The 19,309-nt window shown below is 41.4% G+C and overlaps 1 protein-coding gene across 1 annotated transcript; it reads right to left on the bottom strand.

Moving 5' to 3' along the window:
- Window positions 1-9,496: 9,496 nt before the first annotated feature.
- LOC127765063 (probable UDP-3-O-acyl-N-acetylglucosamine deacetylase 1, mitochondrial) lies at window positions 9,497-14,490 on the bottom strand. The gene is made up of 7 exons (XM_052289862.1): window positions 14,332-14,490; window positions 13,963-14,262; window positions 13,634-13,840; window positions 12,620-12,718; window positions 12,192-12,256; window positions 11,434-11,578; window positions 9,497-9,840 (listed from the first exon to the last, which is right to left on the bottom strand). The coding sequence occupies exons 1-7, from the start codon at window positions 14,392-14,394 to the stop codon at window positions 9,754-9,756; spliced, it is 966 nt and encodes a 321-aa protein (XP_052145822.1). The 5' UTR covers window positions 14,395-14,490; the 3' UTR covers window positions 9,497-9,753.
- Window positions 14,491-19,309: the final 4,819 nt, after the last annotated feature.

Here is a 19,309-nt window from a genome sequence, read left to right as displayed (position 1 = left end):
GCGCCGACGGTAAGGGAAATCCTGGTGATACCACTTTTTTCAAAAGAAAAATAAAACAATGCTTATCCCCTGAAAAAGAAGAAAATAAAGGGCCATGTCCCTCCCCACCTAATAAGAGCAGGTACAATATGTCGACCCCCGTTTTTATAACAGGAATCAATCGTGCAAACAGTACCATTTCCCTGGATCAAGTAGTCTGGTACACACGAATTCGTAGCTGAGATACCAAGTGCACATACACGAGTGTCTAGTACGAATCATTATATCATAAGCCCGCAGGCATAGTCTTAAATCATCGGACCGAGCGGTCCGGAATACATTCCAAAAACAGAAGTGGATAAGGCAGCGGAGTTAAGGCAGCGGCACGCCATTGCCACAGGCAACGACCGTAACTAAGACCTACTGGGCGCCATCGTCTTCATCACCCTCCTGGTAATAGGCATAGGGATCCTCCGAAGCTTCATCTCCGGCCTCTGATTAAGTTTGTATATTGCAAGGGTGAGTACCAACCGTACTCAGCAAGCCACCACAGCAACAATGCATATGACAGGGGTATTCAAAGGATGGCTATGATTCTTTTGCGCAAAGCAAGTTTTGTAATTCTTTTCACAAACCTAAGACCTAGCACAGACTGATCAAATTTTATTACCAGTGTTCATATTAAACAATGACGGTTCTGTCCACCATCCATTGTGATCCCAAGGATAGCTTCCCGCCATTGAGTCGACATGGTTTTCTGAGGACGTCCACCTTCCCGCCTCTCAGGAAGTGGCTCCATCAGCATAGAAATCATCATGCAATATCCCATCCCACACAAGTTAAGAATTTAGAGTCTAGCCAAGTGTAATACATGTCCCGGTGCTCAGTAACCGCGAGCACGGCTATTCGAATAGATTTGGTTTACTCACACTGCAGTGGATGTACACTTTACCCGCACTCCGCGACTGCCCAACACATAGCCTCGTCCCAACACATGAGACGCGTCACGGCAAAGCTTTTCGATAACCTCGCATTGGCAGTACCCGCTCCATGAACTTAAATCCTCATGCACTCTAGACGTCCATGTTTCTAGCAGTGAGAGGAGTTCTGGCGCTCCCGAGAAAGAGAAGTCTCACACACATATTAAATTATGGTTCAAGTTAAGTTCTCTCTCTCACACACTCATGGCAGTCCTACCGATGGCGACACCGATGTAGGGCACGCCTCTCGGCCCTACCTCAATGGCTGTCCCACCGTAGCGCACCTGCCTCACTCAGGGGTGAACCATCTATGCAGGGATACTGCCTCCGCTCGGCTATACCCATACGAGAAGTACGGTTGTACGGGGGTCGTTTCATGCTTAACTTCATGGCTCGGTCCTTAATTGACCGGGGACGGTACTAGCCTTTTCCAGATACCACCCAAATCCTCCGTCCGCCCCAGTCGAAAACAGTTGTTTAATTTTATTTCTCCTTTCACAAATCATATCATCAACATCATGGCAATGTGGCGCTCATGTCTCCACATGCCGCATCTCAATTACCTTCCCAAAGGTAATTGCCCAAGCATATAGCATTTGATAAATATGAGTATACATAAATCTAGAGTAGCATTTCTAAGCATTTGTCATAGTTGACTAGGGACTTATACGTAAATCATGGTTACAAGGATTTAAGGGTAACAATAATCAAGGCATGGCATAATCACAAGTAGGATGTTCATCATTGCATGCAATTTTTATTTGTAAATAAAAATAATTTCGCAATTGGGATCAACATGTTCAAAGAATAGTGATGACTTGCCTTGTTCAAAGTCTTGCGGGTCTTGGCCTTCACTTGGATCCGCAACTCCCTCGGGCTCTATAGTTACGTGCGAAAATTGATTTGAATTCGGTTAGAATTCAAATAAAAATCCAAATAAATCCAAATGGAAGCCGAATGCGAAAGTCGACTCTTTTATATTAACTTCACTATTCGCGAACTAGGGCAAACCCAATCTCGATTTATACATCCTAAACTATTTTTGCGGGTATAAATATTTTGTTATCATAAGTTTTTAATTTAATCTACCCGAGCATTATATCCATATAATAGGTTAGAAATTTCTATCGCGAGCTAAATATCAGACAAAATCCAAAAATCATCTTATAATATTGTACGATTTAATTTAGTCTATGATTAAACGATTAAATATAACACACGGCTAAAATCCCTAGTAATTAAATCCGAATTTCTACCGTGAATCGATTACTTATAGAGATTACCCAAAAATAATCTATAAGAATTCATCTATTTGTTTAGTTATTAATTACATCTAAATTACTACCGCGAATTGATTTATTATAGAAATTACCAAGAATAATCCATAATTTATATTAAATTTCGCAATTCTTCGACTATAATTAATCTATAATTAAATTCTAATTATTTTAAATTTTCTAAACTTCCCTAATCTCCCTCTAATTTCCTATTTATTTCCCTTTTCTTTTTCTCCCTTTCTTTTTCTTTTTCCTTCCTTTCTTTTTCTTTTCTTTTTCTTTCTCTCTCTCTCCCTCCCGGTTTCTCTCCTCCTTCCTTCTTCTTTCTCTCCCTCGGCTTCTCCCTTCCTCTCTCTCGGCTCCCTCTCTACCCGGCGGCACGGCGACAAACCGGGGGGGGGGGGGGGGCAGCGGCTCACCGATGGCGGCGGTGGCGACGACGGCGGTGGCGACGACGGCGCACGGCGCGGCACACTGAGGCGGCGGCGCGGCGGTACGAATGCGGCGGCACGACAGCACGAGGGCGGCGGCGCGGCGGCTCGAAGGCGGCGACGCGGCGGCACGACGACGGCGGCGCGTGGAGAAGGGGAAGAGGGAGAGGAGGGGGAAGATGGAGTGAGGAGAGGGGAGAACGGTGGGGCTTTTATAGGGGAGAGGGGGGAGTAAGGGGAAGAGGGAAGAGAGGGGACGGGTGACGCGACGGCGGCGCGGGGCGCGAGGCGGCGATGGAACGTGCGCGCGGCGACGGGATGGCGACGGCGACGGCGCGGCAGTGGTGGCGCGCGGCGCGAGGCGGCGATGGGACGCACGCGCGGCGCGAGGCGGGACGCGACGGCGACGACGTCAGCGCAGCAGCGGCGGTGGCGATGGCGCGCGGCGACGCGACAGCGTGACAGGTACGGGGCGCGGGGCGCGAGGCGGCCAGGCGCGCGGCACGAGGCGACGCGACGGCGGCGCGGCGCGGCAGCGGCGATGGGATGGCGACGGCGACAGGCAGCGATGGCAACGGCGGCAGGCGACGATGGCGACGGCGCGCGGCGGCTCGGGGCGCGAGACGGCCAGGCGCGACGGGCGGCGGTGCGTGGTGAAGGTGGCGACAGAGAGAGGGGGAAAGAGGAGGGGCTGGGTTAGGGGACCACGTCGAACACCTGGCGGCCGATGAATAGTGTCTTTTCCTATTTAATCCCCATTTTAGCCTATTTCTTGTAAATTTGATTCTATAAATCCTGGATTTTGTATAAATGAAGTTTACTCAATATTTGTGTCATTCTAACCAATGGATTTACTCTAGATTAATATTACTCATATTTTATTTATATAATTTATTTGAATTTTTAATTAGGGTTAATTCTTATTCCGTCGTATTTAGATTTAATTAATACAAATATGACTGCGATGATATTTTATTCATTTCTATCCCCACCTCAACCTTTATTTTAAATTATATTTCAGTTATTTATTTTGCTCATTTAATTTTAGGTTTTATTCCTAATTAATTATTCTTTATTCGCGATCAACAAACTCCGAAATCAAAATCCAATGGAATAGGCGAATAAAATCGGCATGATACAATTTATTTAAAAAGTTTTTGAAGGCCCATATTTTTAGAGTTTAGATTTTTGTAGGTCGAATTTTCAGGGTGTTACACAATAGCAAACTATTAGCCAGCTATAAACATATTTTAATGAGATAAAAGATGAGAGAGAAGAGCAGCAGGCTATAGATCTGTAGCCAGCTGCAGCACGGACTCCAAGACGCAATGTGTGTATGACAGGTGGGACCATATATTAATAGTATAGCAAGCAACTATTGTATAAATTAGCTATTAGATCGGCTATATTGGAGCTAGCAGTGGGCTCTAAACGTCCCAAACACCTGCGGTTCCTACCAACGCCACAGCGTAGGTCACACCGTAGAAAGGCGTAGAATAAAACCTGCACTCTGTGACTATGGGGCTATGATTGGTCAAGGTTTACTCGTGGCTTGGGGATCCTGTGAGGTGACGCCGATGTGTGGCATGTGATGGGACTTGGCTGGCGCAAGTGCCCGGACAGGGCATGATGGAAGAATCATGTGAACTTCCGGCACTTGACAGGCTCAAGCAGTCAGGCCAACAGGTACTTGCCTGTTTAGTTGCCCAGAGATGATCAATTTGATACACTAAGTACATCACTGTAGAAGAAAACAAATGGAGTAGGGTATTTTACTAGTTCTAGTAGTACTAGGATATGTATAGTGCTAGTACGGTGTGATGTTTTCGTATACTTCCTCCGTCCTAAAATATAAATATGATTAGTATAGTGTCAAGTCAAATATTTGTAACTTTAACTATTAATAGCAAAAAGATAAAAAAGATCAACCATGTAAAATTGATGTTAATATATTTATCATTAAACAAACACAATATACAACTCTTTTTATTTGAAACATCTCACTTTTATAGATATCGTTCGTCAAAGTAGCATCTTAAAGACCATGTCGAAGTTAAAAAATACTTATATTTTGGGATGGTGGGAGTAGCTTTGAGGTAAACAAAGCAGGGTGAATTATTATCTTAAAAAAATTGAAATAGAATGACAAGAAGAAGAATATTAAATCGTACCATAATTGTTATGCACAATTAGCTCTAATGATCTATTTTGGACTTGGGTCAATGGTCAATACTGTATCATGTTTGATTGTTAATCACTATCCTCCATCTACTTTTAATAGTCATATTTCATCTTAACACACAGACCAATGATAAGTAATTCTACTTATCATCCATTTAAACATGCTATTAGTCATTTCTCGTAAATAAGCGATTCATTAATATTTACATTTCTCAATGCCCATGTAGCCAATCATGTGTGGAAGAATGGTGAGTCACGCATTAAATTCGAGAAAATCATTAAGAGGGTAGGTTGTTGGATTGAAATATGCCTATCAAAAATAAACTTTTCAGATTTGGAAATATGACTATCAAAAGTAGATGGAAGGAGTATATTTTAAGAATAAAAACAATCACAAAAATGCTACGCCAGTATACCAAACAAAATGTTCATCCTAATATAAGCAACAGACCAATGGGTCGGTGGCCAAAGAGATCGTTCTCGGTTTTGGGACCAACAACAACGATAAACAACCATAGTAAAATCAGAGTTTTGCACACAGCAAATGGGTAACTGCCAACGCAAAAGCAATCCACCAAACTGAGCTTATATAGAAAACCGGACCGCTCGAACTGCCTGCCCCACTGTTGGGTGGAGTACAACTATAGTCACATCATCCAGCAAAATCTGCCCAAGAAAATTCGCTGGATCATCCATCCATTCTCGGCTCGTGATGAGCGAGTACCTGAAATTGCCTTGCGCAAGCTCTTTTGACATCATTATGCTTTCATGATTTCATCTACATGCACAGAACCAATCGACCAATCTAGTAATACTAGTACTTGTATTACTCCTTTTCTCCGGTGATCTTGCACCTAACCTTTGATGTTTTAAAATGGCACACATAATAGGAGAGCACCTACTCTCTTTTTTTTTCTTTTCTGTTCATTCAAAATGTTTTGGTTCCAAGTCAATTAAAACTTGATCATTGTTAGGAGACCTCTTTGTTTAACAAAAACTACACCATTAGTGAATAACAGGGTTCCAGAAATCAAATGGTAATAAGATCCTATTGCTTCTCTGAAAATGATAGTCCTTCCATTCAGTAATATAAGACGTTGATTATTCAATTTTGATTCATGTTTAAAAATACATTCGTATGACAATAATTTTATAACCATAAGCGAAATAGTATAAGAAAAATATACTATTAAAGCTTTTTTACAGTTAAAACACGTTCTATCTTAAGGATGATTTATTTTTTATAAGAGCCCCTTTGAATCGTAGTAATGAAAAAACAGAGGAATAGGAAAAACACGGGATTCTGACAGGAATACAGTTGTAAAACAGAGAATTGCAAAACACAGGAAAAACATAAGAATGACCGTTTGATTGGACCACAGAAAAAATGCAGGAATCAGATGAGAGAGATAGACTCAGAGGAAATGTTCCAAGATGTTAGACCTATTGCTAACTTTTCTCCAAACTGTGCATAGGATTACCCATTCCATAGGAATTTTAAATGATTGGATAGGATTCAATCCTTTGTTTCAAAGGCCTTCATATGATTTTTTTCAATAGGATTAAAATCCTCCAAACTTCTTACATTTTTCCTATAAATCAAAGGAGCCCTAAGATACTGGAAGATCGTAAGATACTTCGGGGAAGATCGTAAGATACTTCGGGCTCGGGCTCTGCATTGAGAATACACACTAGACACTACAAACCTAGTAGAAATGATGATACACAAGTTCCTTGGTCATACCTGTTGGGTATAGATTACTGTGTTAACCGAGACGCCTATGAGATACTCCTATCTTAACTTACTTGCACGCTTAATTTACTGCAACTTTTCTCCAGCCGAGCAGCAACTCAAACGTACACGCGCTGTGCACTGGGTGATCACTGATCAGGGACCACCTTAACAAAGCATGTGTCATTGCATGACACAGACGAAACCATGGCCGCACTATCAGCAGGTCAGCACACTGTGCCAGGTTTATCTGCAGTATAAAAATACGAGGAGAAGATCTGGATCCTGCCATGAAAACTGCAGTAACCTCCAAAAGATGGGAGAAAAGAGCGGCACTACTGGTTTTGGTGTGCGTTCAAGGTGCTTGCTAGGGAATCTTGGAGCTCAATTTTTCTTCTCCATTTTTTTCTTCTTCTTTCGTGCGTCCCGAGAAAGGATTGGTTTGGTTCTTCTTTCGATGGTTAGCAAGCGGTTAATTAACTAAATCCACCTGATGGCGAATCTTTTTGGGCATGGGCATGGCAGAGCCGCACAGCTTAATCAAGTTGGGGCTTTTTAATGAACTCCAAATTTTATTCAAGTGCACAGCACGTACTCCACTTGTTCTACAAGTAGCAGCATGCAGCTGCTGCCTTCTGCTGTAGATGCCTGTCCATTTGCGAGAGGTTTGTGTTATTTGCGTCTTGTTTGACATCGATGTTGTGTACTTCTGTGCCATTTGTTGGTTATTAGTTATGCAGGGGCCTCATAAAAGCATGACAGGCATCCGTTGTTGTGTATGCAGACGCAAGCAGTTGCATGACAACAACTTGATGCTACGCCTTATAATTTGCAGGAAAGCGATTTAGTTAGCATCATTAAGCCAAATGGCCAGCTTGAAGCTGTAGCGTGCTTTGTGGTCTGCTCCCCCAAGTTGGATCCATTTGCTCGGTCTTCTGGTTGCTGTAGATGTTTACTCTTTCATGTCTAATCCAATCCCCAAGGTACCTATCTGTATGTGACATAAAAAGCCCTTGGACCTTGCAACTTGAGACGTGCCTCCAAGAAAAATGCTGGCTCTCTACAGGATACAGGCCTATTTCTACTGGCTTTGAACATGATAGTAGCTTTTTCTGTTCTGTTCCAATTTTGACATGAGCTTGACCTCCTACATGTAGAACTCCTCGAATTCCTTGATTTGGAAGTGATCAAGCGAACACGTACAGGTGCACACGACTGGACCAAAGCGACGAATAATTGAGCAGCGAGTAGAGTAGGACAAGGACCAGTAGTCACCAAGCATGCCGTCCAACTCTGACCAACCAACATGAAAATCTCGTCAGCTTCTCGCACGCTTTCCGTCACTTCCTGCCTTCGCCCTGGAACCCCCAAGTGCCAGCTCGCTCGCCTCAGTGAGAGAAAGCCAAATCTTACTTGGGAAATTTAGGCAGCGTTCGTTCTGGGAGATTAGAGATAGATTGCACATCGTTTTCCACATGCACGCTTCCCAAACTATTAAACGATACGTTTTTTATAAAAATTTTCTATAGGAAAGTTGCTTTAAAAAATCATATTAGTCCATTTTTAAAATTTGAAATAATTAATACTCAATTAATCATGCACTAATAGCTCGCCTCGTTTTACGTATCTTCCCAATCTTCTCTATCTTCCCTTTCTCAAACACAGCCTAAGAGAGCTTACATAGTGACAGTTACGAGAAACACCTGATTAATATACCTTTTAATAATTTAAAAAACTACACCCTCCGTTTTAGGTTACAAGACGTTTTAGCTTTGGTCAAAATCAAACAGTTTTAAGTTTGACCAAGTTTGTAGAAGAAAGTAATAACATTTTAACCTAAGACAAATTATTATGAAAATATATTTAATTATTGATTTGATGAAACTAATTTAGTATTATAAATATTACTATATTTGTTTATAAACTTAATCCGACTTTAAATAGTTTAACTTTGACCAAAGTCAAGACGTCTTATAACCTAAAATAGAGGGAGTAGGGTTTTTTTAGAGGGCTGCTACAAAACGGAATCCCGTTGTAACAGGATAGACATATTAACTATTCTCTTGCACGAGTATCACAGGTATCAGGTCCTAGGTATCACAGATACCGGGTAACAGATATCACAGGTATCGGGTATCATGCAGCTGGTAACACAATAGGTATCAGGTATTAGATACTGTCTTATAGAAAGGTATCCCGTTCCCGTTCCAACGGGATACTGTTTTTTTTCTAGGTTTTCTGGTGTTTTTAATAGCTCGTAGTTTATATTCTTCAATTATATAACTATACCTTTTTAAATCTTAGACTAAAAGCGAAACTATTAAGAAAGTTTGTAATTATAGGAGAAACTGTAGCGATAAGAGGCCCAGGCTTAACACCCACCAGGCCACCACCACCACGGAGGCGTACGTCGGCGTCCTCCGCGATGGCGACGCCACATTTGCGGCGCGGGGGAAAGTTCAAGTGCACCGCGCTTTCGGTCGGCTTGTGTGCCGTGCGCTGTGCCTGCACCCAGCCAGCCAGCCGGCCAGCCTACGACGCGGGCCGACTCATCCATCCATCGACGGCTACCTCGATACCTCCTCCTCCTCCCCGTGAAGACATTCTCCACGGTCGCGCCGTCGCTTTCGTCCCTTTTCGCGCCTCCACGACTCCACCCCTGCCTCGCATCCATTCCAGATCCAACCGCGTCGCTCGCCCGCCCGCCCGCCTGGGCGCCACCTCGGCTTCCTTCGTAGTTATCCGCACGCGGGGAATGGAAAGGGAGGCCAGGCCAAGCCACCCCACGACGTGGCGAGGCCTGGGTGATCGCTGGTTGGATGGCAGCTTTCTCCATCCACATCAGAGGATAAAAAGGGAGAGAAGGGTTCAGTTTGAGTTGTATTTGGCTGCTCAGAACTGTACACACAGATAACATGGGCATCTACTTCTATGCTGAATTGCAACTTTGCAAGACTAAACAGGTTGTACAGATGCTGATGGGCTACATGATTCATCAGATCAAAAAAGAAAGAGAGAGAAAGGAATAGATGGAAAAATGGCTGGCAGATAATTGCAAGATGAATAGTTGGTACTGCATGGCCTAGCTGGAAGAAGGGCGACCATCCTATGTTTGTATCCTTGAAATTTTGCGTCCTTGCCATTATCGACGGAGCAGCGGTATCCATATGCTTTCAACATTGCTCAGCAAGGTTTTCTTGGCCCACAGCGCTCCTTCCCAACAAATGCCGTAGGAAATCAGTATGAAGGGCATGACCAGCCTTTGTCACAGAAGGAAAGCTTAAAATTAGATGTCACAAACTGGGTTACAGATATTTAGGGATAGAATAAAAGGTGTAGAAGTAGAAATTAGCACAGAAGTTTGCAATTTGTTCTATACAAGAGAATTTTCTTTCTGCAGAAAGGCAATATGATAAGGAATATCCTATGGCTTCAGATAAACCTTTTAGTGTAAGGACCACATGCTATAGACAGTACTTGAAAGCAAGAGGTTGTGATGCATCAGCAAAAACAAAAATGTGTATGTAGTTTAAACCTTTAAGGTCACAATCAGAATAATGAGTATTTTTGCAACTTATTATGAAACGTTCACTTGAACAGCATAACACAATAATAATACTTTTTGGTTGGTAATTGATGTTCCCTTTAGGACCAATGGTAACTTTTACTAAGCTTAGACCAGGTTTTACCAATGGTCAGAAGTCAGCATCCACAGTTTCATTGTCATGAACTTCATAACTCAGAAGCTATATAGCTACCGTTAAAATGGAATGAAATTAAGTAATTAACAGAATGGTCTAATCCAGCCAAAGCTAAAAATATAGGTCAATGCGATTGGTAAAAAGAAAGGGTGCTGCACAAACCTAAAAGACAACAAGTACATGGAATTGTAGAAGTCAACTATGAGCATAACCACACGTACAATTTATGAAATTTGACTTCTTTCAAAAAAAAATATGCACATATGAAATTTCACGAAACAAACTAATCTCAACTCTCAACCATAGTAGCACACCCTTCAGTTATCTCCAAGATTTAGTACAAGTTCAAGAATTATTTGGCAAAAGATAAACAATCAAGACAAGAAGTTCTACATAACTCACCACTGGTTAATCAAATCCAAGCGTGGAACTGGATGACCAGTGGTGAACTTAAATAATTCAAATGATGGAAGACAACTCCAGAAAAAAAAAATGATGTTCAAGGTGTCAACACACACTAGTTTTCAGGGCAGGGAAGAAATATATAGCTCATAGCAAGTGTGACTGGTCCCAGCATCCCATATTTACGTAAGGATCTTGTATCCTGTGTATTTGGGCATGATTTCATTTTACGAATGGTTAAACATAGATTCTCACAGGCCTCACACCATACTAGACAGAAATGCCTTTCCTAGTTTCCATGTAAAATCAGAGTGGCACCACCTATCAGACGATGCTACTCAGGTGGGAAGCATTAGCCTGAGAAGCTAGCACAGAATTTCTGACTGAAACATATACACGTGAAATCATGTCGCTTAGGTTCTCATAAACAGCATGGCATCCCAGTACATTACCGTAATTTCCTCTATCTTTCCACTCATTAGATAGGCACATAGATTAGTATTCACATGTAGAACTGGTTTTATACTTGTAGACTACTGGGTTGAGATTACATTCACTCACAGCTTTGTCCCATATGTGAACATGGATATTCTATATGTGATAACTCCAGCATACTTGCTGACAATTTTACTGGAAAAATCTGACATGCCATCTCAAAGCTGCTATACTATATTACCACTGACATGGCATGTGCTACGAACAGCATCAGAAGATAACAATGCTGTAGTAAATTAAATTTCAAGAACATACCTTGTAGGCAACTACATGAGCAAGTGGAAAACCCTGGTTACCATTCTGTGCAAGAAGCGAGAAATCACCGATAAGATCTAAAATCTTGTGGCGGCAAGGTTCATCCTCAAACCGCAGTGGTGGATTAAGCCAACCACCAGAAATACTGCCAATAGCCAATGAGTATACAATTATATAATTGAATTAGAACAACGTAATCTGCAGTTTAAGCTGTGCAACAATTTCAACGCCTAGCCACATGAGCCCAACATCATCAACAGGCATATCTTTGTAAAAACAGTTGCACTGCCACTAATTGAACTGTACACAGTATACTAACTTTGGATGGTGATCATAGAACACGAATAAAGTTCACTGCTAAGCTATTGTGCATAGTATTAAGTTCTTTTCAGAAAACCTGAAATATGTATTCATGCTAACCTAGACAATACAAACATTAAATAGAAAGCACTAAGCAGGTTGACCTATTTTTTAAAATATCTAGCAATTATAAGATCATTTGACTTGTTACTCATTCAGACATTGCGCCAGACAATATTTAAGAAACAACCCGATATATTTAAGAAATAAAGCAACAAGTGGAAGTCCAAATTTCTAAATCCATACAGGTTGGGATGATGCCATGATCTGATTATTGCCCAATATCAAAATCCATCACGCAATAAGTCAACAGGTATGTGCTTCTCAGAACTACGTCAAGGAAAAAAAATCACCAACCCACGGCAAAGAACACAAAATTCCAGGATATCATTCCTCACCTGCAAACCGTAGCATTTTCTAGCGATCCTCCTCTGATGAGCCCAGCAGAACGCAATTTTTCAACCTATAAATTCCATAAATGCAGCAAAATACAAAAATGATCTTGCGGTCAAAATTAAAAAAAAATGGAAGAGAGGATAAAACAATAATGTGGACAGCACAACTAGCAGAAAATGTAAGTACTTCAAATACTTAGGCCTTACCCGTGCAAGATTCGAGAAATTGCTGACTACTCCAAGATATGAAAACAGATGTGATTGAAAGATGGATGATCTAATGCAACATGAGATCGTGACAAAGTAGATGAACGCGAAAGCATATATGGAAAGTTACATTGCCATGATTCTTGTAAGAGACACCATAAGTTGCATGAACAAAACATAGAAGGCAACATCCATATTGTATAACATCAACTACTGTAAAATACCTCTTCAAATATACAGAAAGTTCTTGCTGGGGCTATCTTGCTTGAGTAGACATTAGCATCTAGGACTGTTGCGAAGCGCTGACACCCAATTCCTGGCACCTGCAACAGGATGCATGCTCTGCTCAAGTTCTAAACATATATTTTGAGATATTTTAGCATTGACATCCAAGTTAAATATTCCAAATATTATAATAAAGACACTCCCTTCTGATAGAGTGATTTTTTGGACATTCAACGACATGGTTTTGAAAACACAACTTTGACTATTAATTTCTATTACGACGTAGTTAAGATGGTAAACATATAATAATATGATACTACCTTTATTGACAATCTGTGCATTTTTTACCTCCAATATATTCTCATAAGATATTGATAGCTGATAGATAGTGTTTATAAGTTACTGTTACTCACTCTGTTCACAAATATAAGCATTTCTAGGTTGTTTAGCAGAGATTAAGGCTGAGGAGAAAATATTTTTGGTGCCGCTCATCGAATGAGGGATGATTGGGGGTGAGAGGATTGTTGAGGGTAAGATGGGGATAAATTTGAATGAGGTGATTGATGGGATAAGTAGTTCGGTAGGACTTCTTATATATCTAGAAAAATTTCAAATGCTTATATTTGTGGACAAAGGCAGTAGGTAGCATACACTGTATTGTCACCTGAGGGAATAGATAATATGTGGTTTATTCATGTGATTCTTGAACCTTAGAAACAAAAATCTTGAGGTCCAAAATAAGGGAAACTTTGGGTAAGCTGACCTTTATTTCAGTGCATATTAACAAAACACCCATTATTTAAACCCAATTACATACCAATCACATGTATTGCAGCATAATGAAGACATAATCAACATTACAAAAGGTAAGACTAACTTAATTATCAGTAATCCTATAAGAAAGTTAGAAGAAGAAATAGAAGCAAATAAGGGTTTAAAAGAACTGCATAAAATAAATGAATGTGCTTAGAAGTTAGCATTTCCTGATCATAAAAGGAAGAGATAAAACATACTTTTGGAAAATCAATCCCATAGGTTATACGGATTCTTGAGGAAGGGAGTGCAGCTATGAAACAATCAGACTTCTGCAAGTAAACAGGCTCATGGATTTCCGGAGCCAGTTTCTCCAGTTTCTGGCCACTGGAATCCTTGGCCGCACATTGACCTGCACCTCTTATAGCCATCACCCACTCTTGCGCTGATCCATCAAGCAACGGAATCTGTCATCGCTGAACAGTTCACATAAATCGGGAAGGCATCATGTTGCAACATTTTTCTCGTTGCAGTGCAGTCGCACATCAACATCTATCAAGCTCCTCGAGATACCAAAAGGGCGCCGCACCTCGTCGCCGCCGCTGACCTCGACGCGGCAGTTGTCGACGCCGAGCGCCTCCATCGCGGAGAGCAGGTGCTCGACCGTGCGCACCCGCGCGCCGCCCCGCCGCAGCGCGGTGCATAGCGGCGAGTGCGCCTCGGCATTCGCCACCTCCGCCGCCACCCTCGTCTCCTCCCCCTCAACGACGAAGTACCTCCCCTCGCCGGCTCGCGCGGGGAGCAGCGTGGCGGTGGTTTTCGCCCCCGAGTGAAGCCCCACGCCCGACCTGCTCACCGCAGCGGCGAGCGTCTGCTGCGGCAACCCTGTCTGGTAGAGAAAGGGGGATTAGTCAGTATCGGAGATTCAGAGAAGTGTTTTGCAAACCATCTTACTCACTGGTTTCCAGGAGAAGGCCGCGCGGGAGACGGAGTTCAGGGCTCGGGCGGCGGAGCCGCACATGACGGCGGCGGCGGCGGCGGCGGCGAAGGGATTCAACTTCTCACTTTCTCAGGTGTGGGGCGATCTCTGCGGAGACGGGCGAGCCCCCGATGAGTATGACGGTGGGACTAGGCCGGCATTTTTCTCGGATCCATATGTCAGTACTCCGTCACATTCGGAAAAAACCGGACCGGGAACCGACCCGGTGAGCTCGTCGGTTCACCGGTCAGACCGCCGGTTCCCCGGTTCATGGCTAATTATTTTTTAAGTCGTAATTGACTTTCATATGCTTGTGGCGCTGCATTCATTGAACTTTCCCACCAAACCAACTGTGCCAGAGATATTTGTTGGTTTGAATGCAATAGCTATTCTATTTAGCAGTTTAAAGTCAATTATGAAGTAAAAAATAATTAGCCATGAACCGGTATTTAAGTCATGTCTAGCACGGTTTTCGGTCCAACCGCTCCGGTTTTAAGCCGGTTCAACAGAAAACCTGATGGTTCGACGGTTTTGTACCGGTTCAAATATATTGACTGTCTTTTCTGTAAACCGAACCGTGACATGCACTGGTTCCGATTTTCCGGTTGAACCATTGGGCCGGTCTGGTTTTTTTACTATGATTCCAAGTGCAGCCATGATTTTCCGTGCACAATTTTAACCGTCCGTCTTATTTAATTTTTTTTAAAAAAAATAAAAATATAAGTCACATATAAAGTACTATTCATGTTTTATCATCTTATAATAATAAAACTACTAATTATAAAAAAATTTCAAATAAGACGGACGATCAAAGCTGGGCAAGAAAACTTATGGCTACACTTATAAATGGGATTAATCAATATACGAGAACCACTGACTTGTTATTTCTTGGCTGTTTCCGGCCTATAAAAAATTCTCCACTCCACTATAAAAAGGAAAAACTCGGATCACAGGTATATTAACAGCCCTATGGTTTCGCTTATACTTTATGGTTTTTTAATCATGATTTATTTTACAGCATTTACTTTTTTGTCGTTAAAAACTCGTATATAAAAGTTTTAACTATCAATTATTTTCTACTTGCTAATAAAAGGTACGGATGAGGTGTACTCCCTAGGTCCTAAAATAACCACCTAAAAAAACTGTTGTACCAGCCCCACGTTAAAGCATACCAAAGTGCAGAACTGGACAGGTTTTAGCACGACAGAGTAGCAAGCAAAGATTCAGGTGCTCCACCTGATCACATGTAAGCTATGATAAGCTGTTCCCCAACTTGATCAGCCCAAAAAACTCAGCATGTTACAAATGTCTGGAGCTACAGAAACAATATTCTGAAAAAAAAAATATATGGAAAGCTACAAAACCTAAACGTTCATCCTTAAAGAATCGTTTGGTACGGAAATTTACAACACGGTACAAATTGAAGTTGTAGAACATGAATGCAACAAGAGATCTTTGTGTCGCTTTTAAGAGCTCTAGTTCACTTTGCACTCCTCTCCTGAATCCTGATCCACCGCAAGTAATGCCAGACGAATGGCATCGCCCGCAGGACTTACTAGCAATCAGCCCAAAATAACTTTACCACATTAACAGCCGTAATTCCGTAATTCATACTGATTGTTTGGCTAAAATAAGGAGGTTGCACAGATGGATAATATTTGATTGATATGCAGTCTCTTGGTACCCTTGGGATCTCGCAATGACGTCAACCACAGGAAGAGCATATCAGAGATCATGTCCAATTGAACCAGGATGGCTGGCTTTCTCTCTACTTGGTAGAGCAAATGCACAATCCCATGTTTTACAGTGCCGAGAATACAAATTGAAATGGCTACTTATTAGATAATAATTTCTCTTCTAACTCTCGGAAACCTCGATAGTCATTCTTTTTTTGGTTCTGTGGAAGGTTGAACCGCCTCATCTCAGCCAACCTGAAGTTACACATACAACATAAAGTAGAAGGAAAATAATCAGCTCTAACTGTAAAGTGGTTTCATGATATACAAGAAAATATGTTGAGATAGCAATAGTACAAAGAAGCAGGAGTATTTTCTAATTGCTTACGGGGATCAGGTGCTTACAATTTTATTTGGCAATGTCACAACTAACAAAAAAATTGCCATGTTTAAGATAAAATTGAAATTTCACGATAATTTTTTCAAATCTTAGTTATCAAAATAAATTGTGATGATTCGGTTCAGAATTTCATGATGCGTAGTTGCTACCTGGCTAGCATACCACACATCAGGTAGGGCCAATGTATAAGGCCGGTGTGACAAGATGCTAGCCATATCCCTTCTTTCTATAAAGTACTTTATAACCCAAAGCTGAAACCTCAGCGTTCCATGTCATCACTAATTCTCAGCCGTTCGATCGGTGAAAGAGATCGCATATGAACCGTTAGATGAGAAGATCCCTGGGCCTTGGATCAAAGATGAAGGGAGATTAGACCCATTCATCCTTCCAGTTGATCTGATCCGAATTCTGAACGCTCCTTGATTCCCATCTCTCTGTCCATCATTGCTGATATATTGAGCCCAGCCCACCCAGTATACCAAGCGATCCAATGTATCCGATCGGTTTCCTTCCAATGATGCATGCATGTCGTGTGACGTGCGTGTAAAAATCTACTACGCAGGTTTCAATCGCCTTCACTTCAATGTTGTGCCCGCACATGTGCACGTTCTGTCTCCCGGTCCATCAATTCGCTTAATCACATTCTACCTTGCCTGAAACCGTCGGTTGGTCGACTGCCACAAGAAACAGCTTCCAACGAGATTAATTGGCGATTTGTGCTTGCAATCCTCCCTTCAAGATCATCCCTTAATTCCACAATTCCTTTCGCAAGGTCATCGATCAACCTCAGGCTGCGCAGCGCACCGTGAGAAGGCTATGGAATCATCATCTGGCAAGCTTTACATGATCTCTCCTCCTCTCCTTCCTCCCTAAATTCATGTGTTGCCTCCTGTTTCCAGCTACTGATTTGTTTTTTGGTTCACGCATGGAATTTAGACTTGAGAGTTGAAGATATGTTGAATTTTTTAGGCTTACTCTGCACTTTCTATCATAGCTGTTCGTCTGTACCACTTCTTGATTTTGGTTCATTATGTACTTTTGTTTGCTCATCAATGTGAACTGATAGTTTCTACTTTTCTCCAGAATATTAGAAACTGTCTCTCCCTCTCTAAACATTTGCAGCAAATGGATATAAAGATGGACTACTACGCAAAAAGGAATTCATATGGATCTCAAGTACCAGGTGCCAATCATCGCCTCACATTTAAGTTTTGTTACCGCCTCATGCTGAAAAATATTTGGATTGGATTCTTCACTTTTACCTTTCTGATGGTACACAAATGCAAATTTATATAGGTTGGTACTTTGTTCGAAATAAAGGTGCAGGTATGTGCTTTTACATCTGAGTTTATACTTGAAGTCTAATCCATTTTATTTTGTCCAATCCACTTTATTTTGTCCCGTATTATATGTGCTATTTAATCCATGCTAGATTAACCTCAGATCATCCCGTTTGCATGTTATGCAAATTCCAACTCAGAATTACACATAGCTACCGCACGGATATTTCACATTTTGTTTTTCTTTATATAAACTATATGCTCAATTTTGAAGGTGTCTTTTTCCTATCAAGCATCCTTTTAGACAAATACTTTCTGTCGCTTTTACAATTTTTTCTCCTATTCAAATCAAGAATAACAGTTGAATGCATGGGAAATCTTGGGGTGGCAATTAACGGTGTGGTTATCTCCCGTGGTTCCTCTCTAATTAATGGTGCAATTCTATGTTTTTTTCTTGATTTTCCTTATAAATTGGATCAACACTGTCCTTTCTATAGTAAATTATATTAGCTCGGTGCTTAAAAAATTGCATGACATATTCTATAAGAATATAAATATCCTACAGGTATCTATCTAGTGCATATTTGTACAGAAGTCCAACAACAAAAATATTGCACTTTGTAAAACACGCTAAGAATGGGAGAATTTTGAGAATTAAAAATGCCACTTAGATGAAGTAAACCTACCAGTTTGCCAAACTAATTATTTTATCCCGGATGCCTTGATTTAAAGACCATGTTTGATTCGGTGAAAATGTTCCATCAAGAAAGAATGAAGCCCCAGCAGTTGTGGTGCCTAGTTTATGTGCAATGACAGTCATGCCCATTCACGAAGGATTAAAAGGACTGATCTCAGAAGCCACACCTTCAGGTTTAGGGAGGGCACAATAGCGCCATTTGATAACAGTTGATCATACACGGCAAGCACAGGTTCAGGTAGACCTTTACAGGCTCCAAGAAGGGCTCTTGCAACATCCTCGTCACCAACTAATCCTTCTCCGAGCTTAATCTATCCTGTAGCATGATAGCATAGCTATGTAAATGCCACTACAAAATGGGTTGCTGTTACTTGTTAGTATAGAAAATACCATTTATTTATAGACAGAATTGACAGATTACCAGTGCAGCCTTCTCGAGATGAAGGCATATTATATCCAATGGTAAACAAGAGCCATCTGCAGGATCAAGTTTTGAACCTACTCTTCTCACCACAGAACATGCTTCTGCAACACCACCTCTTGTACTGGCCAAGGAGCCTGGCCCAAATTTCTCGAATAATTTTACTGTCAGCATCTCCAGAATAATTTGCAAAGTTAACAAGAAGGTTCAAGTCATCATGAAAAATTACAGTGACTATCTAAAACAGATTTACCTTACCAAGTGAATAAGTGCAAGTAAAGCACTACATACAGCTGCACAAGAAAAATGCAGACCATAATATATAGAGTCTCACTCCGGTGCTTTCTACTCGGAGTATAAATTAATCTAAACCGTTGATCGTTTTATATCTAATGGGTCAGATCTATTTATACTCCTATCTTAAATAGCGGTAGTAGAAACGTCAGAGGGTATAATCGTCCAAAAAATATGGACGGGGATGGT

The sequence above is a fragment of the Oryza glaberrima genome, chromosome 3 (genome assembly GCF_000147395.1).
Source record: "Oryza glaberrima chromosome 3, OglaRS2, whole genome shotgun sequence".
Classification (NCBI taxonomy): domain Eukaryota; kingdom Viridiplantae; phylum Streptophyta; class Magnoliopsida; order Poales; family Poaceae; genus Oryza; species Oryza glaberrima.
This window is presented reverse-complemented; position numbering and strand designations above follow the sequence as displayed.

Bases quoted from the DNA above. Each gene is read 5' to 3' on its own strand.
- LOC127765063 (XM_052289862.1), bottom strand. From the start codon at position 14,394: ATGTGCGGCTCCGCCGCCCGAGCCCTGAACTCCGTCTCCCGCGCGGCC. The intron at 14,263-14,331 runs GTGAGTAAGATG...TTTCTCTACCAG, and splicing joins CGGCCTTCTCCTGGAAACCA to ACAGGGTTGCCGCAGCAGAC. The intron at 12,719-13,633 runs GTATGTTTTATC...ATCCTGTTGCAG, and splicing joins ATGGGATTGATTTTCCAAAA to GTGCCAGGAATTGGGTGTCA.